The sequence below is a fragment of the Thermobia domestica genome, chromosome 10, assembly GCF_964235325.1.
Source record: "Thermobia domestica chromosome 10, izTheDome1.hap1.1, whole genome shotgun sequence".
Taxonomy (NCBI): domain Eukaryota; kingdom Metazoa; phylum Arthropoda; class Insecta; order Zygentoma; family Lepismatidae; genus Thermobia; species Thermobia domestica.
In genome coordinates, this window is record NC_137463.1 from 80,071,827 (window position 1) to 80,095,558 (window position 23,732).

At 35.8% G+C, this 23,732-nt stretch overlaps 1 protein-coding gene across 1 annotated transcript in view; it reads right to left on the reverse strand.

The window, feature by feature from the left end:
- The window catches only part of plx (PTB_TBC1D1_like and TBC domain-containing protein plx), a gene marked incomplete in the record, with an annotated part of 324,926 nt that overhangs the window by 20,748 nt on the left and 280,446 nt on the right, over positions 1–23,732 (reverse strand). The window contains 3 exon segments of the mRNA XM_081728163.1: positions 3,114–3,278; positions 6,902–7,063; positions 10,148–10,291. Of these exon segments, the coding sequence (XP_081584289.1) occupies positions 3,114–3,278; positions 6,902–7,063; positions 10,148–10,291 (471 nt within the window).

The window sequence follows — 23,732 nt, forward strand, 5'->3', positions numbered from 1 at the left end:
CTCCAATATTCCCCATCTCAGAATTTTTTCCCTTCTTATTCCCCCCTCCCCCACTCTTATTATATTTTCCTCAGGGTTGATCTGTCACTTTCTGTGCAGACATTTCTTACTCATTTTTTTTGTTTTCTTCCCGAGAACGCTTTTCAGAAATTACATCCCCGCTGTCTGCTTTTTGTTTCACTCTCTCCGTATTTCTCCAGTGTAGGATAGTGTGGATATTAAGTTCGTGTTATATAGTTAGTATTTATTCTTTTTTGGGAGAATACAAAAGAATATTTCAGAAGCACGACACAGGGTACAATATGAGACATGAAAAAAAAAAAAAAAAAAAAAAAAAAAAAAAAAAAAACGCTGTAGAATGCGTGTATACGTGAAATGATAGAATGAAAATAAATACCTAGACGGAGGTCACGATTGAAGTATATAGACCAAATAATACAGGGAGTAAGAAAGAAAAAGTACAGAGAAATGAAAAGTCTGGCTTAGAAGGGAAGAGTGAAACGCTGTATCAAACCAATCAAAAGATTGTTGCCCAAGAAGAAGCAGAAAATATGTTCTTATCCCATACATATCACATATTTCTCTCTTTGATGTAGTTCAATAGATTTTTTAGCAACACAATCTTAGGAATTTTAAAGCGACACATATTGTCTACTAACGCAATGAAAGAATTAACATTTCCAAATGAAACAAAGGTTCTTGAAGTATTTTTTGTAAGATCCACAAAATCAGGATAAAATAGAGATATTTAATTTCTTTTAGCGGCTACTAGCATATACCGTATTACCCGCTTCGCTGGGTTGAAATGAAAATTTAAATGCACAACTCCATATCTCATGTGTTTAGTACCCGTGAAATATGCTTTTTTTCGTTTTTTAATGACATCGATTTAAACAGCATCGGAAAGATCATTTATAAATATTTCTTCCTCCCCTCTCCCAAGTTGAGGAGTTGAATTTGAATTTAAACGGGATCGAAAGTATCACTGTTCATCTAAGCGGCCCAGAAAACTACAAATTCGACACTGATAATGGCCATTTTCGATCCTTTTTAAATATTTTTCTCCTCTTCCCCCAAGTGGAGTGGCTGATTTTGGATTTAAACCGGATCGGAAATGTCACTGTTCATCTGAATGATCCCTAAAACTATGAATTAGACACTAATATTGGTCATTTTCGATTATTATTATTATACTATATATAGCTCCCCCTCCTACGTGCTGCGGCACACGGCATCAGAATGGTCACTGTTAATCTCAGCTACTCTTAACACTATGGATTCGACACTAATATTAGTGATTTTCGATCATTTTTAAATGTTTATCCCCCTCCCCTACGTTGAACCCCCTCCCCAACTATCAGGGCTGAATTTGGATTGAAACAGCATCTCAGAAGTATCATTGTTCCTCTCATCGACCCTAAAAACTATGGATTCAACAATAATATCGGTCATTTTTCATCATTTTTAAATTTCTCTCCCCTCCCCCTCTCCTACGTTGAATCATCAAAGTATATAGCCTAAAGTAATCCTTGCTCCTAGACTCATGTATGTTGAAAATTTGATTAAGATCGGTCGGGTGGTTCAAGAGTGATGAAGTCACAAAGACAGTAATTTTTATTTTAATTATTTTTATATATCTCTCCCTCCCCTACGTTGGCTCGTCAAAGTGAGACGATAAAAACACCCATGGTCCGACTCTCATATATGTTGAAAATTTGATCGATATTGGTTAGGTGGTTCAAAAGTTATTAGGTTTTATTGATTTTTATTTATATGTCCCGTTCCCTTCCCCTCCCCTAGGATCTACCGTTAAAGTAAAATTACAAAAATGTTTCCAGATCCGAACCTCATGTATCTTGAAAACTTGATTGAGATCGGTCTTATAGTTCAAGAGTTATTAAGTTACAAAAATAGTCACTTTCAGTCTTATATAAATTGATTTTTATGTGTGTCCCCCTCCTTCTTCTCCCCTACGTTGCTCCGTCAAATTTAAATCATAAAAACAATCCCAGGCCTAAACCTCATCTATGTTGAAAATTTGATCGAGATCGATCGAGTGATTCAGGAGTTATTAAGTTTTATTTTTTTTATACCTCCTCCCCCGCTTCTAAGTTCTACCGTCAAAGTGAATAGCCTAAAACCAGCCCAGTCTTGAACCTCATCCATGTTACAAATTTGATCGAGATCGGTCGGGCGGTTCAGGAGATTTAGAGTCATAGTGATTTTCAATTTTATATATATAGATTCCAGATTAAGGCATCCTGTGAGCTATTATATTGCAATTTGTGTGTACAAATATAAATGTTTTCAGAAAAAAAAATATATATATTTTGTAAGCCACTCGACTTATTATGCTGTTTATTAACACCCGTTACATTTTTCCGATAAAAGCTTCAAGATAGAATTAACAGTTTGTTTTTTAAAAATCAGAATACATGAAGAGCAAAATTTTATTAGAATAAAAGGTGAATCAATCTAATTAATAAGGTATGAAAACAGTGTGAATATCAAAATACCACCAACATTAATATATAAAATGCAATGTAAATGACTGCTTAAGTCATAATGTCATATTCCGGCTGTTTGTACAGTGATTTCTGCTTTTGTTTGTATCCAAGATCTAATATTTGTAGTATGTTACGAAACACATAAAAAATATTAATGTGGTTCCTTCTTTTGCTCTCTCTTTTAGATTTATCATAATTCACACTTTATCAAGACCAATTATTGTCGACATTTTTCATTGTCTCTTAAACTAATATTACAAAATGACAATGGACGATAAAGCAAGTACTGCAACTAGGATAACAAAAAAGTATTGTTAGATTTAACTAAGACAAGGAGATCTATCTCCAATCCCATAATCAACTTTTACAATGAATTAATTATGTTACAAAATAATTATTAATAAAGTAACTAAGTGATATAGATAACTGGATCCTAGGTCTGCACCTGAAGATATAAACCCCTCAATTAAATTAGGACAAAGGAACATATAAGTAACAAATATGCGTACATTATGAAATCATACAAATTTTGGTTCCAAATGTAGTTTTTCTGTTCTTGAACCCTTTGAAGTCTCCTCTAAGGAATTACTATAAATGTATAATTACCCAAGTCAATGAGTATTCCATGTTGATGTGACGTAAGCTGCTTGAGAAGATCACAGTACTGAGCATTGTAATTAGGGAAGTTAGTGGAATCCATTGGAGAATGCTTCATACAAAACTGTTCTGCCAGAAACTGCCACACATCACCTCGTTTACTTCTTGGAACTCCTGACAAACAAAACGAAGTATTTAAATACTTCAACTTGCTATAAACATGTGAAATAACATATACAGTGAGGAGCGAGAAATCACATGATTCGGATTTTACGTTAAATTCTGTACGTTCTGTCTCATCACTGTTGGCGCTGAAACGGGATCTGTAGCTCTAATCCAACGAACTAAAAACTACTACATTTTATACAAATCCCATTTCATAGAACTAAAAAAGTTTAAACCACATATTTTAATGAAAAGGGGAAATAACTGATTTAAACTTATTTTTACACACTACAATCCTCTGTAGGTGCGAATTCAGTACGTTTAAATCCGCCGTTTCCTCCTTTCTTTAATATATGAAATCACAACCGTCAAAAGGTGTTCTCAATATATATATGGACACTTGATTGACCATGCACAGCAGCTAGGCTGTGGTACAATCCATATGGTTTAAGTAGAGAGCACCGACTGCAGGAGTGGGAGAGTATTTGACTGTTCTGGGAAGCGAACTGCGTAGCGTAGTAGTTAACTCATCGGCACGGTATGCCGGAGATCTCGGGTTCGAATCTCGGTCCAGTCAAATAATTTTTTACTCTTTGTAAGTTATAGTTTAAACTACTTTTGAACGTAAGTGATAATACTTGTAGTTTTACACGTTATACATTAATATTATTTGTACCTTTTATGAATGTACCGTGGTCCAAGGTTCGATTCCCGGTAGAACACAAATGTAATTTCACAATAATTCACTTTTATTAATCATCCCTCTCCTTTCGTCTAAACTGCGGGACGTTAACCTACAATTTCATTTCATTCATTTCATGAATGCACTCCAATATGGAAGTCCTTGAAAGCTTAGACTCCCAACAAGAAATATTTCTTATATTCTCATATTTACTGCGAAACTAAAATTTAATAGAACTTGTCTCTTTTTTTCTCCACTTGTTAAGAAGAATATTTTGTAGAACAAAAAGCAAGCTATATTTAAATTTGGTGCAATTATAGTTGTTAATATTTGTTAGTTAACACTCGCCCAACGGAGATCGGGTCATTTTTGACCCACAAATGTTTTATTTTAACTTTTTTCCTATTTCTTCTTCCTTTTTTTCGGTCATCGGCCTAGGTATGCTTCTTTTAACCTACGAGCCATGCAATAACCCTTCTATTATCCTAGTATTCTTTATTTGTCAACCACAAATAAACAATTCTTTGTCTGGGTCTTGAATGACTCAGTCTTTGAGGTTTACGTGAAGGATATTTTATTTGTCTTGTCTGCCTTACACCGTTTGATTTGTTGCCATTTTACTCACTCAGCATGATCATTTCTACTCTTTCCTCATTCCCTTAACATGCTCCAACATGTCAGCAGTGTTGGCAAGTGGCAAAAATCCAACAAAACGGGAAATGCATATCAATGGCAGGAATGCGGGATATTTTCTTCCAAATATATAGGATATGATAATTTTCTTCAAAATATGTACCAATGGAAACACATGGCAGTATATATGCATATCTGGGTGTGTTCGTATGCCTTATATATTTGTGGGAAACATTGAATCATATTGGAAAATGTCATGTCTTCGGACGGGAAATTTCCCTTCACGAGCTGGCAACACTGCCTGTCAAAGTAAATATCAAACATTTTAGTCCAATTTCACTCGTGCAGAAGAAGAATGTAAGTAAACTGTGCACGTCTGTTCTCTGTGCAGTAATAATGTCCGAGCAAAAGTTTTTGAAAACTTCAGATGAGGTATTTCGTGAACTGATTACACAGCAAAAAGAAATTGCTGAAGCTATCATAGTCTGGGTTCAGGCTGCCAACCCCCTCTCCCCAAGTTTTATCTTCTAAATCCGCCACTGAAGACCAATACGCTCATCACTAATATCAAGCTTTAAATTAGGTGGAAATCTAGTAATAACACTATGTTCTCCTTAAAGAAAATAATTAAAATATTGATGGGTCAAAAATGACCCTATGTTCGTCGGATACGTTATTCCTAGTATCTTCGCTGGGTGAGTGTTAATACATGAAACAGTTGTGATTATATCCTCTGATTGAGTATTCAATACTTGTTAAAACATGAAATACACGCTGTGTTCATCCACCAGCAACAGTACGAATACATTTAGAAAAATGCATTAATGAATGTTTAGGTGTTCAGGTTTTGAAAGTTCCTCTTAGTGACTGAATCAATAATGTACTAAAATCAAGAATCATTCCCAACAGAAACATAATTACTTTAATTAGTGTAAGAAGTCATTACTTATCACTAGCCATCACATTTAGCCAACTGACTGATGTTTTGCAGTAATAGTTGTTTTACATTGTTTTGGTCTGGTATTATTCACTTGCACTATAACCCGTTCACATCCTATGGGAAATCTGAAAGCTATCCGTGTGTAGCAGATTTAATACGCTTAAGCAGTGACATTTGCCATTACCTACGGATTTCACTCAGTTCAATTGCGAATTTACATAACTATTCGAGTTCGTGTAACTATCCTCAAAACTCCTATTGGAAAGTAAAATAAATACATAATTATAATTGTGGAGAGAGAGAGAGAGAGAGAGAGGAAAAATATAAGAGTTTTCTTATAGTAAAGTCAGTTTTTCTCTTAGTGAAGTTTGTAGACGGTTCTCTGAAATTCATTCAGTTCGTCCACAGAAAGATAAGGTACAGTACTTAAAACAGATATTCTGTATCGCAGATTGAGTAATCAAACTACATGTGTACAAATAATGTGTTAATGAATATGCAGGTCATGCATATTATAGCAGTTGACTGATTTTTATTTGGACATACCAACAGATACTTCAATACCTCTTACATGATCACCCATATGGAGAATCATTGTAGTAGACAGCCTCGCTGCCTTTCCAGAATTGTTTTTGTGAGTCTTGACTGAAGAGATGCAAAAGGTTACCATTGTCCTGGTCCTCATGGGACATTATGCGGCCATTTTTGTTTTTTTACACAAGCTCTTTCTTGACACCACTGTAGCACGTAACAACTTCTATTTCGCAAGGATAATCATAAATCCCTAGAAGTTACTAGAGTGATGTGAGAAGAATTAAGTTAAATTCGGCAATTAAGTTAACGAGAGCCAACCTTTGCTTTCATCTATCAATCATTATATTCAGTTATCTGCCCGGGTTTTTCGAAATCTGGTTATTGTATTTTATAATTGTCGACTGAGATTCACCAACATCACTTAACAAACTTGACATAACTTGATAGTACAGCCATTCCGCTTAGTTCTGGCCTACTAAGTTACTCTCCTCAAACTCCGATAACAGCATAAACGGCGTGATTCAACAACGATACCTATTCCAAGAATAATTAAACACATGCATTAAGAGCTTTTTCGTAGTTAAACGGATATATTTAAGTACAAGTCATTCGGATCTTACGTTAAGCTTTAAACCCCCTTGTCATATAGCAAAGATATTGAACCAAGAAAACATACATTAAGTTTAAAAGAGCTATCTGTCACGTGACTGTCTATATATTAAATTTTATTTACTATTTCAACTTAACCCTTCAGCTCTTTTACAATTTCCGAAACTGGCTAGTATGAAGCCAAAACACACAATAAACAATTATGAAATTTGAAAACTGGAAGGTCATTCTTACCTTGTCTAATTGCTTGCAGAAGCATTTGTGAGTCACATTTCGTAGAAATTCTGCTCTCTTTACTAACAAGAAGGTCCCAAACTTCAACAACTTCTTTTACACAGAAACTGATTTCGTCATATTCTAGCTTGATACGCTTTACGGTTGCCTCTTCTTGATGGGCTGTAAAATAAAACAAACACAAACGTTGAAAACCTTCAAAATACAATTGCAACTATATGAAACACGCAGGAAAAGTACTTGAGAACAGACTACAAACAGGAAATGCATTTTGTTTGTGTTAGTTCATAATGCAGTATTAGTTTTATCACGTCAAGTAAGCTCAAATACATATACCATTATGAGCCATTTTTAACTCACGAAGACTGAGACTTGCACGTAAACGATTCTTATCTAAGCGGAAATATGTTTTTAATGGTAGAGAATTGACGGCCCAAGAATTTATGTATGTAATTTCACGGATATAAACCTGTTTTAAGCAGATTTTGTACACTGAGGAAAAAGAAACACTCTTGACATTAATAGTGCAAGGTATCAGTCTACTGGGTGTCTCAAAACAACACCGATAACGTTTGGGAGGTGTTTCCTGACACCAAGATAAGACAAAAAGTATAGACCAACTTGAGTGCACGAATGTTTCCTTCCGGAGTTATAGGCTGCCGAAAACATAAACCTTTTTAAAGATCCATAGCTCCACAACTATGGGACCTACCGTAGTCAGGTGAAGACTTTACATAGGAACTACGCTGCCCAAAAATACGTTTCAGAATCCTGCTGTACTCTGTACTCACACAACAATTTTTATAGAGGGAGTTTGGCTACGGGCATATAATTTGAAATACTCACCAATTACCTCTGTAAAAATTGTCACGGAAGTACCGGAGGATTCTGATATCTGGATAGGGCACATACTAATTCCTAAGTAAAGTCTTGACCCTACTACGGTAGATCCCATAGTTGTGGAGCTATAAGCATTTAAAGTTCTTTCTTTCTTTTTTCTTTTTTTTTTCATTTTTTTTCTTCATGTTTTCGGCAGCCTATAACTCCGAAAGGAAGCATTTGTGCACCCAGGTTGGTCTATACTTTTGTGTAATCATGATGTCAAAATCACCTCCCAAACGTTGTCGGTGTTGTTTTGAAACATTCTGTATAATGCAGTCACTTGGTTAAGTGTTGATTATCTTAAAATAACAACTGTGAATTTATAACGATATCAATACGTACGTAATGGTATTAATTATGGCTTCCCAGCAAAGTTAGATACAGGATCTATGAATCTACCATCTATGTGATCTAAAATGAAGATTTCTCTGATGGAAATGGAACTAAAATTTAATTATTTGGCCACGGAAGACGGAGTATATGCGACATGTAATTTTTGTGATTTTTTACTTAATACGAAGAAGAAAAAAATGATATCGTTGTTACGGTTGTATACACCTAGAGTTGCCAGACGTCCCGGTTTTCAATGAAAGAATTTACTGTCCAGAGAAAGGCTTTCGGGACGCCTGTTTGTCCCGGTTTTCTTTCTTCAGATTGAAAAAGATCAACCTGCAAGAACTAGTACGTCTCACCTAAAAACGAAATGTTTTCGGAAGATTTGTATAGCCAATTAATTTTGCTATACAAACAAGGAGTTTGAAAATCACATCTATTCTTTCATCCTATGAGTTGTTTAACTTCCATCCAGAGGAGGAAAAAAAAGGATTTTAGCCTAAAGTGGATGATTTTAGCTACTCTGAACGTACTGTTTTAAACTTCCATTCTGCTACATCAAACATTTCTTATAAGACGTGCTTGAAACAGGTGCCGACTCGTGGTTTTAAATTTCTACTTATTATTTCAAAGTAGAGCTTACAGTTACAAAATCCATTGTTAGCTTCAATATTTCTGTTTTGGAAATTATACTAACTGCTCCTGTATATACTTTACGACCTAGAGGAAAAGAGTTCAAGAAGTTTGCGAACATTACCGTAGCAAGGGGACAGGAATTTAGAACACCTTAATAATAAAACCATAATTTTTGCCAGCAGAAATTTACACCAGCGAAAAAATATTGTGTAATTGCAAAACCCGTGTTCCTGCGAAGGGATATTTTAAGCTTTTGCTCGCTATATTACTTTCGCAAATTAATCTAAGAGTCCGAAAGACTTCTTACGTGTTTTACACAATTGGTATCTATAATTTGCTTCATTTTTCGAGCAATTCACTGCTAGTATTCTTAAGAAAAATATGGAAGGTTAGCTGAGTGTCTGTCGCATTTAGATCCGTAGTCATTTGAAATCCTACTTCAACGATAACTAAACTGAGTTGTCTTTAATATGCTTTCCCGTGTGTGGATAAATATTTCTAAAAATGCTGTGCATGTATTAAATAATTTTGGATTTATATACTTTCCTTTATGTGATAAAATTTTCAATAATTTTCAGGTTACAATTCCGTAACAACTTACTCTAGCACAAGAAGTGTCAGTTAAACACATGAAAGTTGTTTATCTTCTTTAATTTTGATACTGGATTTTTTTTGGAGAGCCTGCGTAAGACTTTAAAGCAATTTACATTTTGTTCACGTTCTGAATATGGCGTAAATGTATCTTTTCTTGGTAAATGCTAAATTTGTATTTCCTTTAAGGTAGTGTTTCTGACTCAGGTGATGATGCAAGAAAGAAAAAGTATCTCTGAGATCTAAATGGGAGGATGCGTTGTAATTGGTACAATATTTAGGACCTGTTAAACACAACAAATCGGAATTAGGAATAAAGGACACCAGGCAGCTCTTATGTTGCCTTTTCACATTCTTTATACAAATATATCCCTTGTGAAGCTTCATTTGTGTTAATTGTGTATAGAATGAACTTGAAACTTGTGAGCAATAACCAGGACCTGACCAAATGAGTAGGAACCCTGACCTTATATACCTAGGTATAACCTGAGGTTGGTGTCCCGGTTTTTTTGTTTACAAAATCTGGAAACTCTATCTACACCTGAAGTAGACACCTCGAAAGAGGTCGAAAAAAAGAAAAACAGACGCATAGATTTTTGGCATTACTTCAAATAAGCATAAGATGCAATTTTAAGGAATTATTCATGACTCCTACTGTAATTATGTAACCCATATCTAAGAAAAAATGTTACTCTAAGGATTAATATAGAGGTTACTCTAATCACAAAATTAATATATTTTGCCTAACAAGAAATAAATAAGTATACATAATTAAAATAAATAAATAAAATATCAGATTCTAACCTTTTATTTTAGCGTTCTCTTTCTCCATTCGAATAAGAAGTATTTGTTGCATGATGGCCTTCTTCCACAAAGCACGATATTCCTTCCCATCTCGTTTCGTCGTTCTGTCTCGAGGTGAATTCAATAACTGTGATGTTGTGTTATCTGAAACAACAAAGGGAAAACAGAGATTATGCATATTCGAAATATTCATTTTATCATACATACATGAATTAAGTAAATTAGTTACTGACAATTCAGATAGTGTCTAACTTATGAAACACTTAGAAGAAATAGAGGGAAAAATTTACTATCACACAAAACTGTCGGAGATGATGATTTTCTGAAAATCAGGAAGAAGACAAACTCCAAAAGAGAAAAGTTTGCCCATCCCACCTTTATAATGATGATTTTGTTTAACGACTATTATTTTTGCCGAACAATAGTAAGAAGCGTAACCAGTGAAAAACTAAGCTGATCAGTCCTTGCACAATGAAGTTACTGATTTACTGCTTTTGCAATTGTAGTTCTGTTCAAATATTTACGAATAAATACCCTTTTCTTTACAAGACTACTGTTACACTTTTGTCAACCAGGAAGTATATATACCTACTCTCTAGTGCTCGAAAAGGGCAAATTTAAGGAATTGTTTGTACAATCTAGTGTCGAAGGCAAGAGCAAATTTATCTCCTAGTAACAAAAGCAATATTATGTTTATATTCAATGCGAGGTATGCTTAAGGAGTATTCCATCACGCTTATTTCTCTACTTCGAGCACTGCCCCTCTTAGCATTTGTTCTCTTCAACTAATCTGATTCTTTCAGAGAACATGAACATAATTCTGTACTGAGAGAAGATTTGAGGTTGATATGCATTTTCGATGGCGACTATATTTAGGATTATATGAAAACAAAATAACTCTTCTTTAGGGTTTTAATCAGTTTAGCCAAAATGCAAATACAGTAGAGCCTTGCAAACAAGGCCTAATGTGGACGGAAGGGTGGCCGAGTTTGTGAAAATGCCGCTTTATCGGGAATGAGGCTAAAAAAGAATAAGTACGAGTGTTTCCTCAGAAAATACAGTGTTGTACTTGTATATATTGATTGCTTGAGAATACAACAGAGAATAAATTACCCAATTACCCTTAAACAAAGGAAAAGTACATACTTGATGAAGGCATAGAACCTTTACTATACATAAAAATGAAAATAAATGAATACACAGTACAGTAATTTACCTGATAAGACAGAACTCAGAAAAAAACCCGGCAACGACCTTGTACAGGTCTGGGCGCTTTCTTTCTTTCTTTTTTTTCCTTCCCTGCCAGTGTGTGGCCAAGTTATCCGGAGTGCCGAGTTTTAGGGACTTTACTGTATTTGTTTAACGTTCTTTTATTCTACTAAAGCTATTGGGTCGATGCATAAATTCGTGCAGTTTTTATATTTTATTTTTATTCTGCTGTTTTGTTAATTCAAATACAAAACAACATAGACTAACATTAACAATATTCTACGAGTGTAACAATACACTGCATACATTCTGTCACTCACATTAACTCACAATCACACAGTGATGTATTCACCTCCACTATCTATGACCTGCCAACCTTCAGGTAGCAGTTCAATGCATCGCCTGTAGAATAGTTTTGGTTTTGACTGAAAGAAATCTGTTAGCCATTGTACAAGAGAAGCTTCATTAGGAAACACTTGCCCCTCAATGTGGTTAAAGAGAGAGCGGAAAAGATGGAAATCTGAAGAGGCAAGGTCAGGGGAATACGGAGGATGAGGAAGTAGTTCACAGCCAAGTTCAACAATCACATCTTTGCTCAATTTTGCCGTATGCGGACGAGCATTATTATGGAGTAATAATACTGTTTGACTGATCACATTTTAAAAACTTGCTTCATTTCCCCGCGTTGTTTGACGAGGATTCTCATGAACCAACTCATTCAAGCAATTTTCGTCAAAATCTGAAAGGTCTTCCAGAACGTGAATTATCAGACAAGTCAAACCGTCCTGCTCGAAAGCGGGAAAATCATTTCTGTGTTATCCTTTCAGCAATTGCTTCATTCCGTACACTGCACAAATTGTTCTCGCAGCTTCTGCTGCACTGGGACCTCGGTTAAACTCGAAGAATAAAATGTGACGGAAATGATCACTTTTCTCAACTTGACATTCCATATTTGTTTGTCTGAAATATATACAATAATACGTTCACAATCAAGAAAACCTGTGTTTCACAACACAAACTAGAAATTACGGCAAACCAATGGAATAACGATACCCCACAATCGCTTCACGCCGCATTGTTGCCAAACCAAAAGAAAAAAAACATACGAACTTATGCAGTGACCTTCATATATATATATATATATGTATATATAAAGACGCTTTATCTATGGCTTAGGATGCGATCTGAATCATCCATTGTAAATTGAACGCAAGAATACCACATTAAACTTGCGATAACACTGCCTGTTGCTACAGGAAATTTTAAATTTTTGTTTACAAATAAACTAGAGTCCGAACCACATGACAAACCACAAAAATGATTTTTATGTTTGTTTGGAAATCAACGCCATTTTCTCAGAACTAAGAGAATAAAGATGCAGATCGGGGCCGCGGTGGCTCAGTGGTAAAGCGTTTATCTCTGGGGCGTGGGGTCCTTGGTTCGATCCCAGCTCGCGCAAAGTGGATTTTGTGGCGGACAAACACCGTGTGTGTGGTTTTTCTCGTGGTTCTTTGGTTTCTTCCCACTTTATTTATTCTACTATTCTATTCATTTCTCATAATCATTATATCCTTTAGCAGAGTTAGTATAAGCGTGGGACGTAAAACTCAAAAGATTTAATTTCATCTCTAAGATGCAAATCTGGAATCCGCTCTTAATGGAAGTCACAACGGTGAAAATTATCATTTTAACGTTACAAGTTAAGGGAAGGAAAATTCAAATATGTACTAAATCTTGTATACATGTTGTGGCTATAAAATGTGCACTAACTCCTTTAGATTGTTGCGATAAAATGTAAATTTTTTAGCGATGACTTCCCTCAAGAGGGTCACCACTGAATCCGAATTAAACATATAGTTCCATACATACAAAAAGAAAAAAAAAAGTTTATTTCCTCCATAATTCAAGACAAAAAGAAAAAGTTTATTTCCTACATAATTCAGGATATTTATACTGGAAATTGATCTTCGGATATGTTATGCATCTTATTCAATTTATATGCTTCTAGGGTGGAACTACGAAATATTATCGTCAAAGTCCTATATTATTTAGTGTCCTGAAGCGTTTAGCGTTTATAATGTATCTATTAGGTCTTTGTACGGAGCATGTATAGGGAGGATGATATGTATCGATTAGGTTTGTGTATCGAGGAATGAAATTTCTGCCTCCTTTCGATATGATTTTGCCCACTCGTATACTTCACGCTGATTGATATCTACTGACTCAGTTCTCATAATAATTCGTTGCACAACATTGCTTAACAGTTACAACTCAGATATATATAAAAACCAGAGATGAGGTGGTGCACGCACACATGTATGATTCATCGCTGTACGGATGCATAGGGCAGAGAAAGAGAACATTATCGTCTATATTTGAAGTACTTAAAACAATTATTTTTTGGATTAAAACTATGTATAATTCCCTGGCACATTTTTGATAATAATAATAATAATAATAATAATAATAATAATAATAATAATAATAATAATAATAATAATAATAATCTATAATTGAATACAAAATAGTGTGTCATCAGATTTTCGCATGGCAGTCACCTAGTCACCAAATTTGGTACACAGATAATCTACACCAGATCGAACAGCGTACGAAGTGTTTTTCGATTTTCATTTGAGAAAACATTGGAAGGGGGATCAGACTTTATGCATGCAGAATTTATGCACACCACGTAGTTCAATTGGCGCGAACTGGGATCGAGCCAAGGATCCCATGCACCAGAGGTGAACGTTCTACCACTGAGCCACCGTGGCTCCTCAAATCCATAGTTCTTGGGGTCGCTGACTTGAATAGTGACATTCCCAATACCGTTCAAGTTTAACCCCCATGGTCCTGGGGGAGTGAAAAATAGCATGTTCAAAATGGTCATATTAGTGTCGAATCCATAGTTTTTGGGATCGCTCAAGCTGATTGGTGGCAGTCCGGATGACAATTAAGCCCAAGTTTAGGCAAAAAAGGGACTTGTCAGCTAGTCCTGGAATTGACAGGGATAACAGAACGGTCATCGTTATTTAACTCATATTGGCAGAGACCGTCGATGCGGCTGATCTTCCTTATTTACTTATACATTTCATTCATTTCTTTACTTTCAAATATGATATATCGCATAAATCTTATCCTTCTCGTGCGAAAAACAGTTATTTCAGCTAACAATAATAATAAGAGATAAATGCATATTTAAGGATGAAGACGTAATTTATGGAAACGAAATAGAAAAACGGCAGCACTCCAAAAACACTCACGCACAAGTTCAGCACTACATGACGTAATCAGGGTTTGAACTCGACAACTTATGCAAAAGAACTGATATCGTCGCTGCGCCTCGAAGAACCACTATGTAACATTTTTGTCGAAAATGAGTTATGTCGTGCAAATACACCCGAAAGCTGTCAGGCAGCGTCCCTTGTAATGTGGTAAGTTAATATTCAATTGTTTCGCCACAACAACAACAACAACAACAACAACAACAAAAAAAAAAAAAAAAAAAAAGAAAAAAAAAAAGAAAAGAAAAAGTATAGATTGAAAATAAAGGCTTCAGGTTCTCACCACGAACGTATTGATTAATCTATACAAATGCTCTATGTGCTTATAAAGGCGCAAAAAGGTGCTACGTAAACACAAAAATAATAATATAATATTATTGAAGCAAGCTACAACAATGTCCAGTGCATAATATACGCAGAACCAATTTTATTATATTTTTCAAGTATTTCAAATATTTGGCAAAATTTTAAGAGTTCGGAATGTTTTTTGCATCTCTTGAAAAGTTGTGGTTTTAACATATTGCGGTTCTTTGAAGCGCAGCGACAATACGAGGGCTGTCTAAAAAGTATCCGACCTTTGGCCAGAAAAATAGTTGCGAATACCTGACAGATTTGGGACCCTAATCCCCTTCAAAGTAGGCCCCTTGTGCTTCCACACACTTAGCCCACCGATCCTTCCACTGCTGGAAACACCGCTGGAAGTCTTCTTTTGGAATGTTGTTCAGCTCCGTCGTCGTGTTCCGCATTATGTCTTCTCTACTCTCAAAACGGGATCACTTCAGAGGCGTCTTCAATTTTGGAAACAACCAGAAGTCACAAGGAGCCAGGTCTGGAGAGTAGGGAGGTTGGCGAACGGTTGTAATTCCATGTTTGGCTAAGAACGTGTGGATCAATTGGGATGAATGTGCTGGGGCATTGTCATGATGGACGTGCCAGTTCTTCGCTGTCCACATGACTGGTCTTTTGCGCCGGACTGCGTCACGGAGTCGCCTGAGAACATCTTGATAGTACTCCTTTGTCACTGTTTGTCCTTCCGGTGCGTACTCGTGATGCACAATTCCACGGGCATCGAAGAAAACAGTCAGCAACACCTTGATTTTGCTTCGCACCTGCCGCGCTTTCTTCGGCCTTGGAGAATCGGGATGCTTCCATTGAGACGATTGTTGTTTTGTTTCTGGGTCGTACCCGTACACCCATGACTCATCTCTAGTTATCACGGAATTCAGATACCCAGGATCAGTGCTGGTGGTGTCCAGAAGGTCCTGTGCAACGTCAAAACGGGTGTCTTTTTGTTCCTGAGACAACAACTTGGGTACAAATTTAGCAGCCACTCGTTTCATGTTCAAATCGTCACGTAAAATTGCATGTGCAGAATCTTTACTCACTCCAACATCTTCTGCAATCTCCCGCACTGTCAAACGGCGATCTGCCATCACCAAATTTCGCACCCGCTCAACAACAGCTGCATTCCGAGCAGTTTGGGGCCTGCCGCTACGCTGCTCACTCTCGACTGATGTGCGGCCATCTTTGAATCGGTTGAACCATTGTTTAATTTGTGTTACACCCATCGCATCTTCTCCAAACACCTGCTGAATCTTACGAATTGTTTGGCTTTGAGAATCACCCAGCCTTTGACAGAATTTGATGCAGTATCTTTGCTCAATTCGTTCAGTCATCTTGCGAGAAACACTAAATCCGACGAACACTACCAACAGCACCTCACTTCGCGACCATCAGCTCACGACTGGCACACGCGAACGCGGTGAAAAAATTCAAGCATGCGCATTAAGGTTCCTCCTTCCACCGTGCACGGTGGCGCCGCCTGAGAATCACTACTTTGCGTGGAAAAAATTAAGGTCGGATACTTTTTAGACAGGCCTCGTATATATCCTTACCGCAGATTTTTTCAGTGCGTAAACATAATTTCACCACAAGATAGATACAGTTTGAAAACACGAACGTATGACACTACTACACCAAAGTAATGTATAAACTGGATCAACAAAATTCTGGAATACTTTGAACCGTAAATATACACACTTGATAATGCACTTACAAATGACTTCAAGAACAAAATCTTGAAGCTTTTTCATGTCCAATCATGTAGGAAGGAATACGTGCCACTTTCGTTACGCTTAATATCACAAAATCAGAACATTAACTAACCTATACTACGATTGATACGTTAATCAACAAAAAACATTCAAGCATCAAAGCTTTATCTAATCACTGACTGAGATAAAACACATTCCGTACTACTAAAAAAGGAAATTAAAATCTTTGAGATATAAGCATGATATATATCCTTATCGGAGATTTTTTCAATGCATAAACATACTTATCACACCAATCAACTTCTTATGTATACAAGGTGTCACAACGATTTCAATTGATAACAAAATAAGATTTTTCACTATAAACTTAAAATGTAAGGTTACGACGCCCTCTTTTAACCGGTTATATCCTCTTTTACAGCCCCTAACAATGGTTCGTTTTTTTATTATTATTTTATTTAAGAAAAATTGGAACACTTCTTCTTCTTTGGGGTACGGACAACTGCCGCCACTTAACCCTTGTCCGGGCAAGCTATTTTTGTAACGTACACAGCAACTGGGGTCTTACCAACTCGATATGTTCATGACATAAAATTCTGAATTCTTCTGTCTTTAGTCGAAGTTAAAGTCATCGAAATATTTATGGTTCTTGAGAAATTCGAATATATAGCTTATATATATATATATATATATATATATATATATATATATATATATATATATATATATATATATATATATATATATATATATATATATATATATATATATATGAAGCTACTGGGCCTGGGAGGCCCCGGGCAAGGGTTAAAGATTCGTATACTACATATACACAACACATTCAGCAGTGAGCACGAAAAAGAGAAACTTAACATGTTCGTAATCAGTATTATAAATCTTTTAATGAAATCTAAAACTGTCCTCGTTTTTTAAAGTCCTTTATACGGTAAGCCAATTAAAATATCAATAAAATCTATGCTGTACATTTAATACACCCTATCTTGTACTATATATTTCTAATTCTATTTAGGAAATTGTACAGTAACAGACTAAAACCATATCCACGAAGAAATTAAATGTTGACTGAAAGCAGAGAATTCTTGTTGTTATTCGCTTCAAAATCTTTTGTCTTAGCAGCTTCTGTCGAAGAGTTTGAAGTTTAAAATATGTAAAACGATATTTACGCCTGTTGTACTGTACAGCTGAGAAACATAGTCGTTTACTTTGAGGGAAGAATGCAGACTGAAAGCATCTGAAAATAAAATCCTAACGCGAATATTCGGACTCAAGAGGAATTGAAATGGGGAATGGCACAAACTTCATAAGAGGAACTGCATAATTTATATTATTTATAGGGTCATTAAGTCTAGGGAGTTAAGATGAGTAGGTCACTTAGCCAGAATGGAAGAAAGTAAGAACGCTTTCAAAATTTTAACTGGAAACCAAATCGGAAAATGACCATTAGGAAGACGTAGGCGCAGATGGAAGGACAATATTAAGATGGATCTCGCAGAAATAGGAATACAAAATAAAAACTGGATCCAGTTGGGTAAGGACAGAAGTCAATGGAGAGCTTTTGTGAACGCGGCATTGAACTTTCGGGTTCCATACGCTATAGAGTACAGGAGAGTTTAGGAAATTGTATATCGATTATGCTTACAGAAAACAAAATAGTAGCATACACCGATACCATACCTGTAGGAAAACCACTTGATCCTAGAATGTGAGGAAACAACAAACTTGGCGAAGACATGGATCCAACAAGACAATATAAAAGAACATGAAAGAGAAGGCTAAAACTAGCTTTCAAAGGAATAGAGAAGACGACAGAATTGCTAGAATTTTGATGAAGAGTTAAAACTAAAATAATAGTTTAATCTATATTATTAATCAACTTCAAGATTAATAACCCTTCCAAACAGTGGCGGATCTAGGCCGGGGGCGGGTTGAGAGACAAAGATAATTTAAGCTATTATTTATATATTTTTGAAAGTTTATAGTACTCATTATATACCTATCATGGAATGAGTTCTGGCTGCCCCCCCCCCCACCGTTTTTATCCAGAAGATAGCTCCCTCGTGGCTAAGTGGTTAGCGTATGCGCCTTTGGCGTGGGAGAACCGGGTTCGATTCTCGGCGGAAGCTCATGTGGTTCGAATTCGACGTTAATCAGTAGGTCCACGTCTCATATTGCCTCACTGATGAACGGGACGCTAAACTAAAATCAACTCAACAACCAAAGAGAAGGAAATATTTTGATCGTTATAAGGACTCACTAGTTGGTATGAGTGAAGAACTCGAGAGAAACAGAGGAAAATAACGATGCGTGGTTGGAAATTGCACACGTGACCTTGTGCTACCAATTTTGACCCCTAAACGACCAACGTGAGTCAATGGACTCATCGCGTATAATTTTTATTCGGCTGGAAATTATTTGTTGCTCAATAGATTTTTTTTTTATATGATATAGTATCGGTAGGAATGCGTGTTGTTATACTTACATGTTCTGTAAGAAACATTTAAAAATATTATACGAAATTACACTTTGCAACACAACGTAAGGTCTGATAATATGTTATCAACAGTGTGAGTCCATTGGACTCACCTTGGCTGTTTATGTTAGGAAAACAGATTTGCTGTTGTAGAGTTAAAGTAACCAAGTATGGTCAATTTTAATACTGTCCTTTGGTTTTCAATATTTTGAAAATTGTATTTTAAACAAGTAGCAGTGTCATGCGTACAACATGTAATATTGTTTGGTTTGTATGGCGTGATATTCTCTCAATTTTTGCAACAGGAAGTAGTAGTACCACTAGAGAGATTAGAGTGGAGATGGAATATATTCTAGGGACACTTCACTGATTGCAGAAAAACCCCTTCTCGCTATTTATTATTATATTTACTCTATAGCGGTCAACGTTAAAACCGAAGGTGGTTCATTTCAGCTACTTCCGGTCTGAATAAAGAGTTACGGAAAAAATATCGTACCTATTCTTAGAACACTTTAATCGATTCCACGAAATCGTTTCTCGCTCTCTCTTATTGCCTTTTCTCTATGTAGATCAGTATTGAAACGGGAAGTTGTAGTGGATTTCTACTGTTTTCGGTTTTAGTGAAGACTCTACAAATCCTTAAATACAATACACGACCATTTTTACGATTACAACAGAATTTTTAATAAAATGTTTTAACAAGACTGCATTTGCATTTGCTACAGATTCTTTATCACAGCGAAATATATTACTGAAAGCACGATTATGATTTACATACGAAAAAGTATGTTAGTAATTACGTGAATTTGAAATGAAATAAAATCATAAATTTGACGTACGCAGGTTAAATGTATTCTTGAATCGATTAATCGATTGCAGAAAACCCGCTTCTCGGTATCTGCTACCGGTTCTCCTCTATAGTAATCGACGTTGAAACCGGAAATATTTGATCACCATTAAAGAACTCGATTCCTAACCTTTGACCCTCTGCATTCTGGCTAATATTCATCCTGATTCATCGGGTAGCTTTTGAAATTTTTTGTCTCCCGCACGGACGAACAGAGTATCATATATATATACAGGCACGTACCCAAGGCGTGGGTCCGGACCCCCCTCCCCTTCAAGACCAGAAACTAAAGAAAAATTAATGAAGGATGAAACGAAAAGAAACGAGAAATAGGAAGAATCAACATTAAAAATAAAAAGTGAAAAATAAAAATAATTTTTCATCATCGCTTCTTTGTAGGGTATCAAACATGTTATTTCAGAAATGGTTTTCAACTGCTCCTTTAACTTGTCATTTGGAACAGACAGTAGTTGACGGAATAATAGGAACAAAAAGTTATGTGGAAAGCAAGTTCTGTTAACATTTGACTCAACAGAGAAAGGAACGCAGATATTATATAATATTTTACATTATTGGATACGTACTCTTTTTTAAAATAGTTGAGGTCATAATAAAAGGAAAATTGTTATATACGAATAAACAGAAGAAGAAACGTAGACATTGTAAAATCTTTTAAAATCTTTTTAATATTCTTTTATTCGAGATTTCTTCATAGTTTGCTACTAAAATACTTACTAACATGTCCTCATTTTCTTGTCCTAACAAACCAATATGTGTTTCTAGTAAGATAGTTTAGATTGATGAAGCCCCTGGTGTGATAACCACAATATTTCATGTCACACGCCCCCCCCCCCCTCCCATTGCGAAATCCAGAAAATATATATATAGGTAGATAGATAGATAGATACAGGTACACAAATGAAAGTGACTGTTTTTATGACTAGATAACTCTTGAACCACCCCACAGATCGCGATCAAATTTTCAACACAGATGAGGTTCAGGCCTCGGACAGTTTTATTATTTCACTTTGGCGGTGCAATTTAAGGGAGGTGGAGGTGGGGAGATACATAAAAATGATCGAAAATGACCGATATCAGTGTCGAATCCATAGTTTTCCGGGTTGCTGAAATGAACAGTGATACTTCTGAAGTCGTTTCAATTCAAACTCAGCCCAGCAACTTGGAGAGAGGGATGATATATATATATATATATATATATATATATATATATATATATATATATAAATGATCGAAAATTACTGATATTAGTGTCGAGTCCATAGTTTTCGGGGTTGTTTAGACGAACAGCGACAGTAGCGATGCCGCAAAATGAAATGTATTCTCCCCGTGCGAAGAACAGGCATCCTGCTATATGTATAAATAATTAGTAAACCAAACTCCTTACAAATGAAACCATGCTTACTTTTTTAAAAGTACCTTTACGCAATGTGATTTTTGTTTACAATTTAAAATAACTTGTCCCACTAACATTAGATAACATCCACAATAGCATAATCGTGAGAGAAAACACTCCATAAACTATTATAATGATTCTCGAAGAACGGGAAGTACGTCAGATATGACAAAGGAAAAAAATATATAATTTTTTATCCTTATCGTGCGTATTTCCGGTCGTACTCTCTAACATGGTTCTTTCTCATTTTTAAACTCTGCTTTGTACCATCCAGTCAAATAATTTTTTCTATTGTTCTAACACGTAGAAATGTCCTCCAATTTTATCACTAACTCCTCAGCCTTTATCATACTTTGGTCCCTAACAAGGATGAGAAATGCTGACGGATGGATTTCACTTATATATATATATATATATATATATATATATATATATATATACAGTGGCGTATTTACGATTTTGTTTCAGGGGGGACTTTGCTAACTTTCGGGGAGGGCTTGGCCTGAAAATGTGAAAATTCTGCAAGATATTTCATATACTTTACTATAGTAAGTAAGATTTCGGGAGGGGCTTAAGCCCGGAAGCCCCCCCCTAAATACGCCACTGTATATATATATATATATATATATATATACGTAATTCTGCTGACTTCTGGTTGATCCAATATAGGTACTTTCTTTCCAGCAATGATCTATTCATACCTTAACCAAAACTGAAGACAACAAGTCAGTAGCGTAGCCAGGATGTGTGTTTGGGGGGGCAAGTGCTGTTATAGGTACATATAGAAAAAATACTAACAAAACATATATAAACATAAAAATATATAAAAAATTACAAACATCAAAGTACCAAAGTACATTGTCAGACCTCTTTGGGGGGGGCGGAGGCCCCTCTAGGCCCCCTTCCCTACGCCACTGCAACAAGTATAACCTTGAATTTGTTCTGTGATGCACCAACTGTTTTCTAACAACATATTTACATTCTGTATTTATGATACAAACATACCGGGATGTGTTGTAATTTCATATTAAAATGCAGACACGTTGTAAGCCTACAGTGTACAAATCGCTTATCGGTATATTTTGCAGAAACGTTGACAACTGAATAGTCATAACGTAAATGAAGCCCTTTAGTTAGAATGCTGTAACTATCTTATGATTTTATTAAAGCACTAAATATGTACGATCAGGTCGAAAAGGCTGGCGTACTAAGGGCTGATCCAGGACGGACTTCAGGGGAGGGGGGGGGGGTAAGTAACTGCTACTTAGAGCTATTTTTAAGAGCTCCAAACTCTGGGATGGGTTTTATTTATATATAAAATAAGAAAGTTTCCTCTTCTGGGAGAGGCGATCGCTCCCCCTCCCCCTGGATCCGAAGTATAAGGTTTAATAATTATTTACGTAGACTTCAAACCACACCGGAACTTCAATTCCACGCAGTTGACGGGTGAATGACTATTAAGCAAGATCGCACTATCTCAACTTCAAAGAACTGGATTGCAAGACTGCGGCACAGCTCTCCGAAAGCAAGCTCGAACGGAAATAGTTGTTGTTTTGCATAAGCTTTTCATCGCATTACCCATTACTTTCAGAATCTCACAAACGCACTGAACAATATCGGAAATTTAGAGAGTAAGATACACATAATTTAGAAATGCTATTAAATAAAACGATTGACAGTTCTGGATTTGTCTTTATGTATACACATTCTAAAAGCGCAGATCAACTGAATTCTAAATGTGGATCCTGAAACTTTTGCAGAATATTTACGTTCTTGGAAACAAAGTAGCTAATCTGGATGGACTAATCACTTTATAAAAATAAAAATGACTAGCTAATCACTTTATAAAAATAAAACGGTATACTTTCCAAAAATTGGCATATTCTGTTCTAAAATGTTTCGAAAATTAAGAAAAAGATGCATTATGAATAATCTTGATGGCGTAACTAAACTCAAGGTAGAACAAAGGTGTCCAAACTTTCAAGTCTGGCTCTCTGGTTCGAGTTCAAATCGAACGCAGTCTTAGAAGTATATAGGGACTTCTGAGCCCAAGTTCTTGGCGAGCACGACCGTTATTGAAGATACTGACCCTAAGCTTGCGCGACCCAATTCTAAAATCACCATCTCTAGGTGGGAAAGCTATTTTTGATTACATGTACACTAGGAAGTCGAAAATCCGAACTAATTGAGACCACAGGTAGTTCGGATTTTCAAAAATGACCAAGAAAATACCATTTGGTCTTAAATATATTGTACGGTATGCTTTTTTATCGATACAGTGGTTATACA